Source organism: Balearica regulorum, chromosome 26 (genome assembly GCF_011004875.1).
Source record: "Balearica regulorum gibbericeps isolate bBalReg1 chromosome 26, bBalReg1.pri, whole genome shotgun sequence".
Classification (NCBI taxonomy): domain Eukaryota; kingdom Metazoa; phylum Chordata; class Aves; order Gruiformes; family Gruidae; genus Balearica; species Balearica regulorum.
Genome location: NC_046209.1, coordinates 4,529,373 through 4,548,944, shown reverse-complemented (window position 1 = coordinate 4,548,944; position 19,572 = coordinate 4,529,373). Strand labels below are relative to the sequence as shown.

At 47.7% G+C, this 19,572-nt stretch overlaps 1 protein-coding gene and 1 long non-coding RNA gene across 8 annotated transcripts in view; one reads left to right on the top strand and one right to left on the bottom strand.

Moving 5' to 3' along the window:
* LOC142605316 (uncharacterized) overlaps nt 1-3,740 on the top strand; it is a 12,921-nt gene extending 9,181 nt beyond the window's left edge. The window contains exon 5 of the long non-coding RNA XR_012839011.1: nt 439-3,740. This is a non-coding gene — a long non-coding RNA (uncharacterized LOC142605316). The remainder of the gene's footprint in view (nt 1-438) is intronic.
* On the bottom strand, nt 1,536-19,572 carry ATCAY (ATCAY kinesin light chain interacting caytaxin). 7 transcript variants are annotated; one of them, XR_012839009.1, is made up of 13 exons: nt 19,167-19,572; nt 17,208-17,336; nt 12,902-12,966; nt 12,316-12,537; nt 11,326-11,511; nt 10,570-10,672; nt 9,902-10,033; nt 9,430-9,516; nt 8,843-8,941; nt 8,532-8,567; nt 7,613-7,648; nt 6,832-7,009; nt 1,536-6,283 (listed from the first exon to the last, which is right to left on the bottom strand). XR_012839009.1 is itself a non-coding variant. In XM_075776732.1 (13 exons), exons 2-13 carry the CDS (start codon nt 17,282-17,284, stop codon nt 6,274-6,276), a joined length of 1,089 nt encoding a protein of 362 aa, XP_075632847.1. In that variant the 5' UTR covers nt 17,285-17,336; nt 19,167-19,571; the 3' UTR covers nt 1,536-6,273. The 7 variants fall into 7 exon arrangements, 5 of the variants coding, with proteins under 5 accessions (XP_075632847.1, XP_075632849.1, XP_075632853.1 ...); XM_075776732.1 differs by having other exon boundaries at nt 6,832-6,867; nt 19,167-19,571; XM_075776734.1 differs by having other exon boundaries at nt 6,832-6,864; nt 19,167-19,571.

Here is a 19,572-nt window from a genome sequence, read left to right as displayed (position 1 = left end):
CTTAGTATGTGTAAAAGATTCTGGGGTTTTTTTTCAAATGCCTCTCTTCTGTATCTTTTAAATGGCAGCCAGTTTGCTGCAGAGGTCTTGTAAAATGTCTGTTCTAGAGAGTGTTTGTAGCTTTTAAAGAGCGCGAAATAAAAATAATAATATAAAATTGCCATCAGTCAAATAGAGGAATATAATGTGGCTGATGGAAAACTACAGCAAAGGCTGATTAAAGGGTATGTTTTCTTTTGAAGAAAGACATCTTGTCTCCTGATTGGGAAACTTTGTTGCTTTGGTAGGGTAGCAGCTAATCCTTATTTCTTGTGGCATGGTGTAGTCATAACACAATGAGCTTTTGAACTTTGTCTGCCGTGTTGGTTGCGTTCTTTGTGCTTAGAGCTGGGGTTTGGCACACCTCAACCAAGACTCTCTGTCTCCCTTTTTTGTCAGCACTGACCAGATTCCTTCCTGACACACCGGTGATGCTACGGGCCTTTCGCTGCAAAGCTACTTGAAATATTTTAGAAGTGTTTCTTTCCTAACCTAAAAAACATCTGCCTACATCAGAGGTGCTGCAAAAGCACGTAACTACAGGATTTTCTAGTGCGCTGCCTGGGGTTAGCAGCATACTACTGTTACACCCCTGCAAGAACAGGTTCCTGCGTCGTTATTGCCCGCCCAGACTTAATCCAAGGTTAAAAATGGCATATTTGACACATAGCATTGCAATTCCTTCTACAAACTTTTGTACGTACATTTCACAAAAAAATCAGGGAGGAGGAGCAGAAAAAAAATACGGTATTAATATGATTGGGGTAGAAGGGTTTTTTTTGGTGAAAATAGAATCTTAGTGAAAAACCTGCTTTCATACATACATGCTGCAAAAGTGTAACCCCACGAATATATACTCAATGAAACAAATATGCATTTCCTGAATGAGTTATTTCACAGCATGAATGTAGTAATGCTCGTTATAGGATTAGACTTGTACGTATTCATACTGCCAATTCATTAACTGAAATATGTTAATAACCTATCTAAAACCCACGCAGATTAGACATCATCTCAGCCATTTCCCTGTAAATAGTTATTTATAAGGGTTTGGGGGTTTTTTTCCTGTTTAAGCAGCTTTGTGGGTTTTTTGGTTGTGGTTTGGGGGTTTTTTGAGTGTGTTTGTTTTTGCGATTTAATTCCCAATCATTTTATCAATTTGAGTATAAATAATAAGTCAAAAGCATGTGAGATTAAAAAACTTGAGACATGTATGGTTCTGTACAGGTTGATAGAAATCCAAGGGAAGCAATTTTTTCCCTGGCTCTTTTCTAAAGCGTAACACTGAGGGAAACTTGGAAAGCTCAGACGCTGTATTGGTAGAAATTATTTTAGTAAAAACATCCTGAGAGGTTCATTTTGCAGTATCATAATCGCCAGGGAGGCCTTTGACTTGCTTTAGTCAAGAGAATAGCGTCCAAACAAAAATTTGCATCATTTTTTCCATATGGAGCCAAAGTCTAAATAAAAGATACTGACGAAAAGAGGGGTATGCATTTTTGCTTAAGGATTAGTCTCATTTTAATTGAATATCCACAGATTTTTATGGAATAATACAAAGCAAAAATAATAATACATACTTAACAGCAATCTATGTCTTCTAGCATAAACCACCTAATTACAAACACTTTAGAAAAATGACAGGTCACACATTTTTACATGTAGGTTTGGGTTAAAAGGGCCCACTACGAAGGAAAAAAAAACCCGAGATAGATTATGTTATATTGTCGTGGTGACTTTTTAAAATTCACTTTACCAGTAGCATGCTGTATTTTCGACTGCCAGTAAATATGGAAATACAAAAGAGAAAACGTGTGCTTTTGTATTTATAGCAATTTTGCCTGTACGTTTCACCTGTGGTCAGGCCAATCTGAGCTTATTGCCACCAGTGTTTCATTAACTCTTTTGTTTTTTCATCCCTAGGTATGTAAAATAGAAGATGCGTTGCTTTTAAAACTTTTACCGCTTAGGTTTTCTCATACGTGTGTAATGCACATCTGTAAGCAAATCATCTTTGGAAAAAATAGATGGAAAAACTGCAATGAGGTATGCTCTAAATATCCACTCACATTTACACGGCACTGTACAGAAGAAATTGTACTAATCATCCAACTTGAATATACAGCAGCATCGCGGTTTTATTTCCCGTGTCTGCCTTGTGAATTGGAAAGAAAATTACTGGACAAGTCCCAAATCTGGGTGATTCCTATATGTGCTAAAGCAAAGTAGTTTAACTGTATAAATCTGACGGTTGCTGCGCGATGCGGTGACAAGTGCCAGCATTTCCAAAGGCCAGGTCAAGTCCTGTGGCTACCTTAAAGGGATGGGAAGGTATTTCCTAGTCTGCCATCAGGAAGGGATCTGATTTTTCAGTTTGCAGGCTGATGCTCGGTGAACGTTGCAATTCAGCCATTAATTAGACTGTGAGTAAGAATACCATGACTTTCGCGAATACGCTATCGTGGGTGTAAAATAATTTTTTTCTGCAGCTAAAATGTGGCTCTACATGGATTCACCATTAGAAAATCTCATGAAAGGTAGAATCCAAGATTAGAAAAATGTTGTTGGCAATACCTGCTGTTTGATATAATACAGTGCATTCAGAAGTCAAAATATTTATCCTTCGGAGATGTTTTTATGAGGCTGAAACAAGGCCTGGCGTACATTTGGAACATTGACCAGTATAGCAGTATTGCTAAAATGATGCAGTTTATTTCGTTTTATTTTTTAAACATATCTATATATACTGGCAGAAGTCCTAATGTAAATGCACTTTTACTAGCAACATATTTTTTTTCCCGGTATAGCGTATTTCTGTTGTAATCTGCATCTCCAGTGGAAACGTAGAGCTCGGTGGGTAAACCCTTTTGCAAACAGGCTTCGCGAGCAGCCCTCTTTAAGGAACTGGCAAAGAAATATGTAAAATGGCTTCGGCCACCTCAGATTTCCATTTCGTCTATTGTCACCGCTTGACTTTTGTGCGAGGCAAGTCCTCGGGTTTAAGCCACTGGTTGACAACTCCCCGCCAAAGCGATTATATTCTGTCTGCAGCCTCCGAAACTTTCATCAGCTTCCTTGAGAGCCTCTGGCAATCTCTCGCCTCCTCTGCGAGGAGGATCCAAATTTCTAAAGATCTTCTAACGACGAATGCAGCGTATTTGGTGGTGTGTTTGTTACGGCACGTGGATCTGATTTTGTTTGAAGCCCGTGCAGGTCTGTTCCCATCCAACTTAGGTACGTTGCTCCGTATTTGGTGAAGGGACGTTGCCAGCTCGATTGGTTCCGTGTTTCTGTCAAAGAATTTGTAGCTACTTTGGTTTCAAGTAGCATCTAAAAATAACTGAAAGAAGTCAATGATACTTTGTTGTTGTTGCTATAAAAATGCACATTTACATTTAGCTATAGTTCTCCATTATGGGTTGCAGGTTCTTTTCTATGTTGAAAAGACATATAGACATCCATCCATCCATCCATCCATGAACATAAAATTTATGTTACACTCATAAAATTTTGTTAAAAATTAAAATATAGTGCATACTACTTAGAGTGCTCTATCAGAAAGTGCACTTTTTGAAAAATTGTTTCAAAGAAGTTACAAATTGACTTTTGTATTCAAACAAACAACTTCCTTCCTATCTTGAAATGAAACTGGTAATCTGCCCTTTTCACAGCTGAACTCTTAACCTCGCCCTGAAGGAATTACTTGAAAAAATACGAAGTTTCATCTTCAGGTTGCCTCATTCTGTAGTTCTTTCTGAAAACGTAGACAGAGCGTCTTCTTTGGAGAACAAAACCCCAACAACAAACCAACCGAAAAAACATTCTTCTGGTATGGTTACTGCTGAGGACCGAGGAGGAATCCATTTCTTCAGGTCCTGAGACAACATTTTCGAGGTTTCTTATCTTCCGTGCCCAGGTGTTCCATAACAGCAGTATTTCCCATGATGTTGTGAACATTTTTCACTGAACCGTTTAGCAACTACAGAGGCATAAAAGGTTTCTAGAGTTGTACTTTTAAACATTATTAAACATTCTCTCAATTTTGTTCATTATATAATTGTAAACTTGCCTTTCGGTGTCCAACCGCATTGCATTCTTTTGTGGAAAGCATAGCAGATGATTTTTTTATCTAAACGCACAAAACTGGTCTCAAAAGAAAAAAGGAAAATCTAGGTTTAAGTAGTATCGGTGGGAGACAGTGAATTCTAACACTACAGGGAGATTTGCGATTGTTTATAGTCTGAGCTAAAATTAATTTTGTCAGAAGAGTCCTTTCTTAATTTCAGTGGGTTCCTTTTGTCCATCCGACAGACGGTGTGTGAAAAAGGATGCCCAGCGTTGCACATCGGGTTAACGCATTAATGTTTGAAAATTTCTGACTGCCGCTTCTGCCTTGAAACAGATGTCTGCTGGCTGTTTGGAAAGCTCAGGACAGAACGCCTTTTGCGGAGAGGTGTTATTGGCATAAAACCTCAACTCCAGAAAACCTGAAGTGCCGTTTGTCCCTTGTAGCGTAGAATTCACTTTGTCAATAGCTGACTCGTAATGAAATTTCTAGAAAGCCATGGAGGTTGGTGCTTCTGTGGATACAGTGCTCTGTGTTTCATGCAAAGGTCTGTTCGGTAAATCAGTAAATACATCCATGACAGAAGTGCACGAGAAAAGCATATACCAAATGAGAAATAACGTTAGAAAGCATATTTGGTGCTCCCTTGTAGCGTTCAGGGAAATAAAGATCTCATCTGTAGCAGTTTCCTTCACTGAAAGGAAAAAAAAAAAAGAGAAGCGTTACGTATACAGAGATGTCCCTGTCTTGAGGAAAATCTTGCTTTGCCAGAATTGTCCTCCAGGGGATTTCAGAGCCCAGCGAAGCGGTGGCGATTTCAAATAGCCGTGGGCTAGGGTTGCCAGGTTTGAAATATTCCTTCAGTGGTGAGATACGCCAGCAACTCTTCACCTGCAGTTGTCTGCAAGGGGCTTTACCTGATGCATTTGAGACAGTTTATGTAAGCTGGCCTGGTGAAATGAGGAGTTCCCAAATGATTTTGGCCAGATTCATTTCTTAAATTTTCTTCCCTCCTTTGCTCACAGAATCCTCATGAATCCAAAATACGAATTTCAGAGTTTCAATATCACGTCTGCATCCCTCGGCTAACTGAGGAGCTGAACTCGGACATGGTGTCCTGCCTCCACATCTGCAGCATCCTCCACCTCCAGGTATGATTACAGATGAGACCTTCATTGCCCAGGGACAGCGAGTAGGAAATGTCAAACATTTAGCAGCTTGTCTCCGCGACAGGAGGTATTAATAGTGAATGATTGTCCAGTGTCATGAAATCAATACAAAGACAAGGCGTGAAAAACTTTCCCATCCGTAAGGCTCCTTCTTAAAACCAGACCTTTTTGGTGTGTGTGCGTTGCTATGAGAAGATGCTCACAAGAAGGTTCTGTGGAGGCTGCCATGCCGCATGGAACTCTCTTTCAAAGTTATCAGAGTGCCTTACAAACCGAGACAGAACAAATCAGGAAAAAAACCCCATGGCGTTTACTCATAGGAACGGTTCGGTGTGAGTTAATAAGAGGAACTGGCAATGAAATAACTGAGGCAGTCAAGGCTGGAAGAGGTGCCTAGGCCGGTGGGCACTTGGTATTTTCAGGAAAAAACATACACTGGCTATAGAAAGGACGAAAATGCGCTCTTTTCATTGCCTGTATTAGTTATTCCCTGGGGCAATGGCTGTCGTAGTGTCTGTATGAGAGAAACTGGGTGTGCGGTTTAAAGCAAAATGTCGCAGTGCTGGCCAGCAGCAAGTTAGGGGAAGGGTTTATAATTTAAACAAAAAATATATCTCTTTCTGGGCTGGTGACTAATGGACTACAAAGCTCTTAACTTACTAAGAGGAAACATGGCATCTATTTGCACTACTTAAAAGCTCTCCACAGACCATTATTGAAACACACTGGAACCTGTCCTGAAAAGTGCTATTCTTGGCTTGTTTTGTTTTGTGGTGGCTTTTTGTTTGGTTGGTTGTGGGGTTTTTTTGGGTTTTTTTAAGTAAAATGTTTCCAAAATGTTTAAAGGACTTTGCATCTTGGAGACAGGGGAGGCAGGCTCCGTGATCTTACAGAACTCGGAATAAGATGGCGGCAAGGTCTTACACCAAAAGGTCATTTACGTGGGTGACTGCCAGGCTGCGTCATTCTTCTGCTCCATTCATTCCACTCTACTTCGATTCATGACATGCTGGGAAGGAACAGAAAGACAGAGTTATTTTTAGAAAGCAAAGTATAAATGTTGTTATTCCCACTGTGTCAAAAAATATGAGTGTGTTTGGGTGTAATCCTCTACAAAAGTGTATCAGGGCCAAAGATAATGATGTCATTCCCAGCGTTAACGGGCTTTCTTCTTCTCTAAGGATTTTTCCCGAGTGCATAGGACCGTGAAAAAGTCCCGGTAGGGTAAAGCAGGCAGCCCTGCAGTAAACGCCCATGTGCACACCTTTACCATACGGCAAATGCCAGGGAATTTAGAGAGGCGCAGCTTTTCGCAGGTGCCTCCGTAGCAGCTGCAGTTGTGAACGGTCCGCGGTGGGGTGAGGGCGTCAGCAGCCTCCCGGTTCTGTACCCCGCTGCTGCAGATTGGCTGATGCCTCTTTCGTGTTGGTGAGTGGCGCTGGGCTAAAGAGGTCCTGGGTCTAACCCAGTCTTGCCTTTCCCGTTAGTGGATTTACAAACGCAATGAAATCCGTCGCACAGAGAGAGACACACGCAAGAGCGAGGTACAAATCAAACCTGGTTTCTTGATCCTCTGCTGGGGGCACAGGCCTGCTTGGAAGAGAACCAGCAAAACAATAAGTGAATCTCCACCACAAACTAATCATCCTTTTGGCCCTGAAGTTCCATTTGTTTCTTGGAACAATTCAGACTCATCCAATGGACCTTGGGAATTTTGATCAAAGCTCCTTCTGCTCTGGGAAGAGAATAGCAGAAATATGCACTGTTCCCCCTCAGGAGCTAGTTAGATAGAATAAAAAAAAAAAAAAAAAAAAAAAAGAGGCTATGTCACTCTGAAGCAGAGCCAAAACCAGGCCAAATTATCCTGGCATAGGATGTTGCACTGTCTTCCAAACCTCCCTAGAATTTTCCTTCCCATCTAATGTTACAGCCTCGCATCTTGCCTTTATGCACACCCAAGATGTGCCTGACCGCAGTATTTGTCCCCCTGCATTGCGCCAGCGTGCAAATGCTGCAACTGAATGTCAGGAGAACGTTCCCTGGTGCCTCTGGCTCTGGTCCATGACCATGGGGCCACTAGCTTGACAGCATCAGGAATCCATTGCTATAGGTGACGGTCAGTAACGTCACAAAAGCGACGGCACAGGGAGCTGTTAGGGAAAGGAGAGGCTTTATCAGTTCCCAGACACTTGAGAAATGTCCTCTTGGGTCCAAACATCTCCTGAGAGTGCAGAGCCTGGCTCCCCAGGGGGTGCTACCAAGCAATAGGGCCATTCTCCGCACCAAAGACTGATTAAGTTATCTTATAAGCAAAGGATAAATAAGAAAGAATAGTTACCTTTCCTTCTCAGCCATGTCTTGTTTCTCTTCTGCCCTGTAAACACAAATTGCATTTGAAATCTATCATCCAGGAGCAGGCAGTGTGAAAGATAAGAGTATCTAAGGCTTTTCTAGAGAGATAGCTGGACCTCAGAGGTTACAGGTCTGATCAGAAATGACTATTAGTCCCTGTGATATGCAACCCTGATAATCCTAATGCTTGCAGGATGCCCTAGAGGGAGGTAGCTGCTTAATTTGGGCTGGGCAACTTGCGTTTCAGCAGCCAACGCTGAACTGAAGCCTCTCAAACCGGCATCTCCCATTCCGTTCACGTGCACGAGGAGGTGTTATTACAGCACGTCGCTCTCGTGTTGACCCAGCTGGGCTTCCCTTTGTCCACGATTGCCTTTTGCTTTTAGCGGAGCTGACTGTTATCACTGTTTATGGCCAGCGCTTCTGACCTAAATCACCAGTGATAGAACGGGTCTAGAAAATGAACCAAACCAACCTGTAAACTAATGGTCCTCTTTGTGCCACTCTAGCAGAATGATGTGGCTTTTAAAATAAGCACTAGCTTCCACTTTAAGGTCAGTTTGTATGGTCACACGGGGAAAATCGTGCCATCTTTATACATGGAGTGATTTCGGATGATCTTTGTGAGCACATACGGTGCACGTTCAGGATGTGTGCACTTGTGGGGTTAATAGGAACAGTTCTATGGACAAATAAACTTGCAATCAAGCTTCTCCTCCCTCCTGCAGCTTTCGCTTATTTTAAGAGAATCAGTAGAAAATAAGCATAGGCTGTGTGGGCTATCAGGCTAAGATGAACACAGAATTGACTGGTTATAACAGAAATAATGACGAGAGAAAGCAAAAGTGCAGCAACATCCTGAGAAAATGAACCCACCCTCCATTCCCCCTTGAAATTAATTTTACCTTTCTTTTCTGGCCTTGATCCTCTCTTCTTCATATCTGCAACAAACAGGAGATGTTCTTTAAATGTTACTCAGTTGGGACCGTTTGCTTTTTAGTAAAATGCAGTGATCGCTCTGAAGGCGACAGAAACTGCAGACTAGCGCAGCGTGCGGGCTCTTGCTTGGCACCAGGGTACGAGTGAGATAAGGTTTGCCCGAGGCTCTGTGTTTCCAGTACGTGGGTTTTGACTCAACACAATATCCCGCTACACAGGATTTTTGTCCTGGGCCTCCTCAGAGCTACGCGTGCCCCAGGGTCCCTCTGATACTCACTGTAAGACACAGTCTGGAATCTGTACGTGCTCCATTGGGATAAGTTGCTCCAGTTCCTCCAGGCTGTGAACATACTGGATCTTATTGATAAACTTTACACTGGCAAAGAGAGAGAGAGAGCACGTGCTTGAGGGCTTGTTTTGATGTTCTCTCCATAGGAAGTCAGAATTTTCCTGATGGAAATGGGGAGTTCTGCATCTCTGTATCCTCTGTAGTCTGAGTGTACCCATCTCCTCCCAGCACTAATATGCTGGTGACTAAAAATTGTGGTGAGATGTCACATTACTGTACCTCACTTTGACCCCACCTCTCAATATCTGTAGGAAAGAAAAAAAGGACCACCATTCCTGCGCTTCCCAGTAAATCTTTATGTGCTACCCACTGGGACAAACTTTGGTCTGGATCCAGACCACCACAGTGTCTCCTAAAACCACCCCTAGAGTTGTCCTTGGAAGTATCAGAGAGCTGTAGGACAAACAGCTTCACCTACCTTGGTCACTACTAGTTAAAGGTGAGCTTAAGATCTGATTCAGGAGATTAAATTTCCACTCCAAAACCAGCTGAGCTTGGGAACATGTTATATTTACCTGATGAAGGGTCTGGATATAGCCAGCACTGTCCGGATGAACCATGAAGGATGCACGATTATCAATGCTTTGAGGTTCTTACGCAGCCTGTGGAAAAGCCATGGAACAGAAAGTCACATTCAAAATACCTTTTCTTAAAGTCATCTGTAACATGTTAGGGCACTAATAAGCATTATGATGCTCACCAGCCTCAGCTGGGTGTCTCCAGACAAAAGCCCTGCCCATGGCCTTAGGAACCCTATTTAAGCTCAGACCTGGCAGGCTTGGGTCCTGTGTTAGCCTGATCTTTGGGAAGGTGTTTGTGAGGGAAAAGAGGAGATGAAGAGAGCCTGGAGTAAGTCAAGAAAGCTGTGATAGAGGAAGGAATTACAGAATCTGAAGAGTGAGGAAGGGAGGGGTGGCTGGGGAAGGCTGCAAGGAAGAGATGTGGGAAGAGGACAGGGAAGGATGAAGACACCAGCAGGCTTCTCACCTTCTGTCTATCATCTGATAGCATTTCTTGAGCCAGCCAAGGCCTGGCATCCTCCTCCGGGGCGTTGCTCCATTTAGGTACACAATCATATAGTCCTCAGCCACCAGCAGCTCCAGACTACTGATCACGTATCTGTCAGGTGGTGATCAAAAGCAATGGGGACATCAGACTCAAAAAAGGTCCCTTGAGGTTTCTTCAAGTGCCTGTGTGCATCCCAAAAGGCCTCCAGACCCTTTCTTGGGATAGGTTTCAGATTCTCCTGGCACCTCCGCAGGAAGCCCAGGGGTAAGGGGTCACTGGTACATGTTAGCATAGCGCATACAGTGATGGACATCCCTGTGCCATTCTTCTGCCTGGCAGCAGCATCTCCCAGCTGTTCAGCATTGTATACGTATGTCCTAGCCTGGTTGTGAGTCCATCACTGGCATAATTAACACTGAGTGTTTGAATGCTTTGACTTACTGGACTTGGATGCGAATGCTGTGGGCAGTGTCTCACCCAGTGATGCTCGCTCCAGTCTGCAGCTGCAGACTGGGTACATTTGGCCTGGATTCAAGCTATTTCCACCTGAGGTTCCTGATGCAATGAATACAGGGAAACTGTTTCCCCAGAGCCCGAATAACCTTCCTTGCCCTCCTCTCCCTCATAGACCTTGACCAGCCACTTACAAGAAGAGATTCTCCATGATGTAGTGGTAATCAGCCAGGTTACTGTCCGGGAGGTAGCAGGCAGCGAAGACAATGATGGCATTGAGACCTTCTCCATAGTATCCTGGGAAAGAAAGACACAGGTAGTATCAACGATTCTTTCCGGGGGGGAGATGCAAGAGTTGAAGGAAAAATAGCAGTGAAGATGTATTGCCAAATGTGAGCCTGTGCTGCTTTTTGTGCCTCTCTTCAGCTCTGGCTAAATGTTTGTGTCTCTTACTGACCTCTTTCAAGGTCAGATGTGCCTCTGATCCTGGTTTTGGCTATAATGTGCATGTGGGGTTCAAGGAAGGAATGTGTGTGTGTCAGAGCACAGAGCTGAGGGCTTTGCCCTCGGTTGCTGCCTGGCTTTGTTCAGATTTCAGAAATGGCCACTAACTGTGGATGTAACGACCTTGACCTGTGCCTCCAGAGATATCTGCACTCCATCACCGGTGATGCTACCCGCACCCAGGGCTGAGGGTCGGGGTATATACTCTGTCTCGCTCAGAGCTGGTGTTATCTCTACCTTGTTTACCGAAACATTGCTGCAGTGGCTATATGTTTTTTAGCATGAGCTGGGTGCTTTTGTGCTTATCTGCCATGTAGTGGTACAAAGCAGATAGCAATTTTTCCTTAAAGACAGTCAGAACGATCAGTCATGGCATCCGCTCCACTTTGACAAAGATGGACTGAAAGAAATCCACCAAGCCAGGATTAGTCTGCCCTCTCCCTCACCTCCGTGTGTCACCACTCTCATGTAGGGTTTGATCATCTGGAGGTCGATGCGGTGCTCCTGCTCTCCGATGATGACAGTCCTCCAGAGCCGTCCATTAGCAGCACTCCCATCTTCTGTCCCACCATCCCCAAACAGGTCTGCACTGTCCCCAGGCATGTTCTTGGCTGTGGCTACAGGAGTGTCATCTGGAAAAGGGACAAACACTTCTGCCTTTAATATAACGTATAAAGAGGCTCTGTGAGAGCTTTGGTGTGCAGTAAGAGACAGTAACAACCACAGACTGAGGATGACCTGTTTCATCTGCAACTTTGATCTGTGTAAGTTTGTGGTTCTTGATAATCTTGCTCCATTGCCAAATTGTAATAGAAATAAACTTAACATCTCATCTTGCTTATAGAACCTGCAGTCGCAGGTCAGGCACTGGACTTTTTGCTGGATCTTCCTTCAGATCCACCTATACTGGCTGAAGAGGGCACTGCCTGTGCCAGAGGGGTTGTCTTCTCATCTGCTAGCAGAGCTGCTTGCACAAGTACTCCTTAGCCTGACCCCAAATCAGCCAGGTTAGCCAAGCCCACGTTATTCAAGATGTTTGAACGTTCATGTGACAGCTCTACTGGCAGAGCCTGGCAGGCAGCACCTTCCAGCCTGGCCTGGTGGCCCAGCTGCAGCAGGAAGGGCATGTGTGTCCACAGCCTTATGCCTTACCCTGAATTTTGGCTAGACTGGTGTTTGCAAGTCCCTGAACTACTTCTGCCCACGCTATCCCCAGATGGAAGTGCTGAGATAACAGCACTGAGGCTTCTGGGCTCTGGCTGGGGTCCTGGTGGGGCAGATGTTGTCTGGAAGATGAGGCTTGGTTGTGTGTGCTGTGCTTCACTGCTGAGGAAGTCTGTTCTCAGCTGCTGATGGTGAGTGGTGTCAAAAGTGGTTAGAATGAGGCTAAAAAAAGCCACAACCCCTGCAGACATCCACCCCATACCGCCTTTTACCTTCCCATTCCAGCTCGTTCCCGTTCCCCAGGAATTCGAGGGAATCTGTCTCGTCAGGGGTTTCGATATCGTCCACGTTAATGTCCAGGTCATCTGGTGTGTCCAGGAAGTCATCGGAGAGAATGGAGCCTTCACTCTGGTCCAGGGAAATGTTGATTTCAGGTGCAACAAGTGTCTTCCGCTTACGATGCGCCCCATTAAAGTTTAACGTATTTGGGGGAGCTGGAGTTAAAAGGAAAATAACTGACAGGTTGTCCTTGTTCTGTATCCTGAGTGCAAGACATGGTGCTTTCATTATGCATATTTCAGGCTATGGTCTTGGGAGTCCACAAGGGTGGTGGATCATAGCTGGGACGTATGATCAGCAGGTATGGCTGGATAAAAGTCCCCACGCTTCTGAGACACCTATTTCCTCCCCCCAGCTTCTTGTGAAAGATTAGCAAATTCAGATCTCTGCTGGTTTCCTCTCCCACATGGGAATTTTTTGCGGATACTCCAAGGGAACTGGCTTTTGCCCTAACTGCAAGCTGCCATTCCCATAGCCTTGTTTTCCTTTGAACTCCTGAGAAGGCAGGCTGGTACTTACAGGATGTATTCTCGTCTTCTGTAGGGCTGCCCAGTGACTCCATCCCTGTCTCTTCTGGGAGAGGTCTGCAGGCAAGCCGAGGTGCGGAGGTAAAAAGACAGGAGACAACAGGTGATGTTTAGGACACAGTCACTCCATGGCAGACAGTGGAGAGAACTGGGGACATCAGGGAAAAACATACAACCCCACGTGTGCTCTGCCCTTTTCCTTTTGCCTGTGAGCATCCCAGCAGCTGTGCTTTCTTAGTGGAGCACTGTGCAATCCCTAGTAACCTCCAAACACTCCCTGCATTTACCCCCCACCCGCCCAAATACATCCCTCATACTGCTGTTCAGCCAAGAGGCTGGAAAATCCATCTAGGGACACGGGAACAAATCCTATCCCCAGAAGACCCTGGTAGCATCCTTGCTTTCTCCATATTATCCCCCTCTTTACCTCCGTCAGAAGTTTGAGAGGCAGTGCCAAGCTCTAGGGCTCCTCATCAAGGGTACCAGGGAGCATCTTCTGCAGTTGCCTTTTGCCACAGGCCCTGGCTGCAGCAGAGCAAATCTTTATCCATAAGCGCCCGCCACAACCACCTCTCCCGGGAGGCAGCTGCCTCCTTGGTCTGTAGTGACTTTGCTCTAAGGCAGCTGGTGTTCGAGGCAAGGATCAAACCTTAGGTGTGATCCCAGAATCGTCACCCCATCCTTACCTCAACCTCTGTTTGACAAAAGCTGACAGCAATACCCAAACCCTGCTGAGGTCTGGAAGCAGGTTCATTCTGAGCTAATATCCAGGCACCAGCACTCAAACCCGTATTTTGGAGCCAAAGGCTGACCCACTGCTCCTTTCCTGGGGCTCCACGGCAGAGGTCAGGATTTGCAGCTTCTCATGCTTGGCTCCTGCGCCCTCCTGGTATAAATCACCGTGCCTCCAGCCGGAGGCTAGAAGCATCAATTGATTTAAAAGTTGACTTTCCCGAACAGATGCTAATGCCAAATCTCATAGTGTGGCTGTTGCCCTTTGGAAGTTGCTGGAGTTGCTCCTGACCCATTTGGGGGTCAGTGAAGTCAGCGTCCCCAGGACTGCGGTGAGGGACCCTCGCTGGTGGCTGAGCAGCACACCGCCCACCCTGAGCTGCTTTCTGGACGCTTTTCCCCCTTAAGTCGAGCTGGGATTTGTGCCTGTCCCTTGGCATTAGCTGGGTTTGAAACTTCTTGTGCAGCATGACCAAACCCCACCAAGCCCATGACAAGTTCTTGATGTTGAAGGTCTGTTTCAAAGGGACCTTCTGAGCCGTGCTCATTTCACCCGCCCCTTGCTGGAAGCTCCCTCTCAATAGGGGGAAGAAATCACGTCTCCAGGTGTAAAATCCTGGGTGCTGGGACAGCCCTGGGGGGAAATGTGGGGGAAACCCACCAGTTTTAAGGCTGTGCTGTGAGAAGGGGGATGGGACTGTGCGCAGGGCTGGTGTCCAGCGACGGCAGGGAGGGGGATGGTGGGGACCGATACCTCTGAGTCTGCAGGATGCAGCCTAGCGCTGCCCTACAAAGGCTCCTCTTCATGCTGCCGTGACACCAGAGCCACCAGCCAAATTAAACCCTATAAATATTTAGATTAAGGGATAATCCTCTCCTAGCTGGCTGTTGTATATTTATGAGAGCTGGAGACCTGATCAAAGACGCTTGCTCCTTGCTCGCTTGTGCGGCACCCGGACCCTGTGGGCTGCCACAATATCCCTGAGCAGTCAGAAAGATCCCTCTGCCCCCCTTCCAGCTTCTCCTCTCCTCTTTGCTTTTGTCTCGGACGAGGCCCGGCTGGTTGTTTTTCTGACTCTGAGCAGGCGCCTGGCACAACTCGGTGAGACAGTGTCAAAAGGGGAGGGGGGGAAGGCCCAGCTGTACCAGGGTACGTGCTGCAGTCAGGCACTCCGCTCTCTGATGCTGGGATTCATTTAAGAAAAGCAATTCAAAAGCCAGAGGTGAAGAAAAGGTCTTTCTTACCTTCCCAGAGGATGCTTGAACCGTTCCCTCCCAGTCTCCCGTGTCAATCTTCCTTCCCAAATGCAGCTAGCCCCAGATGCCAAATTTTCTGAATGAAGCAGGTTTTCTAAGGGTCAGGTACCACCATTTTGCTTTCTGCTGCCAGCCTGCTGCCCGGTTTCCCTCTATAAGCACCTTCTCTCGGGCCCCAGCCAGCCCGAGCCTTCACCGACCATGATCCGATGGATGCGTGATGGAGTGAGCATGCTCCTGCATCCGCCCCGCGGCACCGCTACAGCATCATTGCGGGACGGCACTTGCACAAACAGCTGAGACAGACAGTCGGGAGGAGGCTAAGCCTTCAGGGAGCAGCAGGAGGGGGGGACCCTTTCCTCCCCGCTTGCTCAGTGCCTTGGCGTCGGAGCTTTGCAACCTGCAAGGCAGGAGCTTGTTCTGCACATCAGCTTCTCGGGGAAGGATGGGAATGTTGCCCTGCGTCCTTAATGAGAAGCTGAATTCAGTTTCCCCAGCCCAGATCTTTGTCTAGGCTATGTGGGGTTCTTTTTTTTTTTTTTTTTTTTTCCTGGCAAGATTGGTTAATCACAGCTAAGCAAAAATAGCTATGCAGCAAATCATCTGCTAGAGAGCTACTGTCCCACATGCAGCAGCTTCTGCCCTATTATTTTAATGCTTCTAGGGGGAAGTGTCTCGATAACCATTATTTATTTATTTTTAATGCTAGTTAAACACAGCTGGCACTCACTCATTTGCCTAGTGGCTGTTTGGGCTCAATTTCACTCGCATCATTCCTGATTTAATCCTTCTGCAGCAGTCTGTCAGCAGGCTGGGGAGTGTGTTTGGCCTTGTCCCTGCCACTGACTTCCCACCCGGCCACGGTCATATCCCCTTGCCTCTCCCTGTGCTTCGTTTGCTGGGCAGGAGCGACGATGCCCGTGTTGGGTGGCGCTGAGGGCTCTGCGGAAGAAATGCCCCTTGGAGGCTCAGCTGTGGCTGGGCTAAGTCTGCAGCTTGCATGGCAGGTGTGAAACAGAGCCTGGCGGCTCCTGCTCCAGCGTGATGCTGTGGGGTAGCGCCCGGGTGTTAGTCCAGCTTTGTCCCCAGATTTTCTAGGGACCCTTGGGTCAATGCGCTTTCCTCTCTATGCCTCGTTTTCTGCTCAATTAAAAGCTCGTCAGCACAGGGCTCGGGGTGGGGGGTGTTAAGTTGGTTGGGCATCAGCCCAAAACTCTGTCCGGCTCTGCTTTCAGTGGAAAGAAAAAAAATCCATCCTAGAAACTCGTCTGGGCTTGGCTGAGCCCACCTCTGGGGCCAGCGGAAGGACAAGCCACGTCCTGTGAGCCGGGCGCTGGGCTGGCAGACAGAGGTGCTTAGATTAGCGATGCAGCTGGACCCGGGCTAAACAGAGCTAAGCTCATCCGCCGGTGCCGAGGGAAACAGGAGATCCTTTCTAGCACGGTGGGGGCCGTGCACGCCCACCTGCACAGCACACTGCGCCACTGTCTGCGAATACAGGGGCTCTGTGGGCTGCCCAGGGGAATTCAGCTGCAGCTGGGACAGGGTGATGCAGCCCTGAAAAGCCCCTCAGCAGCCCAGACCCCAGCTGCAGCAAGGCTTGGTGGTGGCCGTGCTGCGTGTGCCCCAGCGAGCTGCTGCTGCGCCGGGGGCTGCAGTGCTGGGGGTGTGGGGCAACGCCTGGATGGGGTGCGGGTAGGTGCACCCTTTGGGTGGCTGCGGGGAGTTCAGCACATACTGGGCTTATGGGGGTTTGGGGGTTTTTTTGGCACTCTGGGCAGCTAATAAAGTGTCTGCGAAGGTGAGAGCTGCCACTTCGGCGCCTGCTGTCACCCACACGTCATTCCTTACAAGGTTTGCAACCGTTCAGATCCTGCATGTCAGTGCCAGCAGTCACTGCATCCCAACGACTCCGCTTCCTGTGGCGAATCCCTGGGAAAGCAGCACTGCTCTGTCTGGGGAGACGCTGCTTGATTCACAGCCTGGGAAGGAGTCCGTCCATCCATCCATCCCTGTATGCATCCATCCATCCCTGTACACATCCATCCATCCATGCTAATCTCCCTGTCCTCCGCACCCAGCCCCTTGCCCTCTCCTTGGCATGCTCACAGAGGGCTGCCAGAAGCCTCTCAAAAATTTTTAAGCTTTCAGAGCAGCCTTGCTACAAAAGCTCTGTTCTCTGGCCAGAATTGCCCTGTTGGAGTTAAGATGCCTGGTGGGAGGGACCTGCTTGCTCCGTGGCCTGCTGGTTTCTTACAGGAAGAAATAAAATTGTCCCTGGCTTTTTTTTTTTTTTGCAGGGAACAAACCTGGGGAAGTCTTCGTCTTGCCACTCCTCCTTCACATCCACATTTTCCATCCGCAAAGTGGCTTCTGTGGTTCCCATCGTGCTCAGAGAGGGCTGGCTGCACAGCGGTTCCCTCGGGGAAGGGCTCAGGCTGGAAGGTGGAAGGGGGAGAGGTTGGCATCGAGCATCGCTACCAGGGAGCGTCTAATCTGAACCGTTCGGAGCGGGCATGCCGAAACCTCGCTCTACGGAGAAGCAGCGTGATGGCTGCTCGTTTCGCAAAAACAGCAAGGCAAGGACACGGGGTTTTGTGGTGACTCGACACGTGTTGAGTGAGAAAGAGGAGGTGAGGTTGGCTCTGGATCAAAGCAGCAGGTTTCTCTCTGCTCTGTTGTGACCTTAGCGCTTTTCCCTGAGGATCGACACTGTCTGGGCTGATGCCCACCTGTTTTTCCCTTGCTACTTCTCTTCCAATACTAATCTCAACATAAATGAGCACCTCTCCTGAGGGAAATGAGAAGAAAATGCTCCTCCCAGGCTGGTTTCAGGTTGGGTTGGCAGTAGCACCAGTTTCCATTTTGTTGGCCTGGGCAGAAGTTAATGGCTTTGATTTTGCAGAGGAATTCCTGACTGCTGCTGCCTGGTCCGTGCTCCATCCCCACGCTTGTCCCCGCACCCAGAGGGAAACGGAGGAGGGCGAGGAGGCCTTCACAGGGATGTTGAATGTCCTTCCACGCCCCTGAAGAATTCACGTTTCTGCCTTGCTCCCAGGTAAACCGCAGCAGATGCCAAAACCTGGAGCGCCTCAAATGGAGGCAAGGTGGGTGTGCTGCTCCCAGTTTGGGCTTTCTCCTGCACTGGTATGAACAGGAGAAATTCAGATCCAGCGAGCCTTGTTCTCAGTCATGCTAACCCCCCAGCAGAACGAGGGGCCCTTAAGACCATATATATTCTTTTGACTTCACTGGAAGGTTCCTACGCTGCCAGCCAGCAAAAATCAACCCTTTGTACCTATTTCCCAGGGACTGCATCTGCAAATCCTAACACAGTCTGGCGGAGGGCTCAGGACCGGTCCTTGCAGGACCAGCCCTGGTCGGAGATGGCAGATACGCTGCTCTTGGCTGGATGCTGCTGCAGCTGAAGCTTAGTAGCACCTGAGCCCGGAGGGGACAAAGTCAGGCTTTATCTCACATAGAACGTGTTCAAGTGAAATCACCTCATATGTTGGGCATGTGCATTAACCCATCCACTGCAGGACAGTTTGGAATGTTCTTCCTGAGCTCATCCTTTACGCTGTAAATGTACCTAGGTAGTGGCAGAAACGGGTTTTTTAGGATAAGGGACCTGGGGTGATTTCCCAAGTGGATGGGGCTACTCTGCCTGTCCCCAGGGAAATGGGCACCTGGCAGAGTTTGACCCGTTGCTATAAGGCTCTTCTAGAGAGCCAGCGCTTTTCCTGCTTCCTTTGGAGGCTTGTCTTTACAGAGGGTGTCGCTGGGTGATGATCTGGAGGGAGACAAATCTGTCTGTGCGTATCTGCTTGAAAGTAATGAAGCTACGTAGAGGCCTGAGTAAATCCGGTGTCCGTCTTTATGACAGGCACTGGCAGCGAGAGGAATCGGAGCAGAGAGCTGGCTGTGAGCGTTGCAGGGCTCTCTCCCTGCCCGGTGTGTCTCAGCCTGTCCTCCCAGCACGCACATTCTGTATTCTGTCCTCACCCCCACGCCTGGCTGCATGCGATGCCCATGACACGGTCACGCGTGTCTCCATTTTTGATTTCCCTACACCTTGGGGCTCAGAGAGACCCCACCTTCCCCCCCTCCTCCCCACTGCCGTCGTCTGCTTTCTGCTAACCCTGAAGGCATCATGGAGGGAGGAAGGGAAGGGAAAGAAATTGAAGCAACTCTCAGGCTGGAGCCTGATGTTTCTTAATATCAAACGTTGCCCAGCAGTATGGACGCCCAGATGATGCTGTACTCACCGATGCTTGCGGCTAATGCGGAACAAAGAAGATCCTGCCTGTATCCCAGCTATGCATTCCTCCCGACGGAGACGGGCTGCTCAGGAGCTCCAGCGCCTGGATCCAGATGCAGGCGTGTGCGGCTTTCTCAGCGGAGGAGTGTGGGGATGCATCTAGGTCGGCCTTTCTCACAGCAGTCGTGGCTTTGATTTGGGTTTTGTTGGGGGGGAGGAGGGGAAATTGAGGGCAGTTATTTGTATTCTTCCATGGCTGCTGTTTCCTCTGCTGCCTCTCTCCCCTCCAAGGTATTTTATTATTTTCTGCTTGCAGCTGGCTAAGCCTCAGCTCTCTTAAGTCAACTAATTGCAGTGCTTTTGTGCGTGAGGAGGATGGCGGTGGTGGTGGTGACAGGGAGGGGGGCGTTATG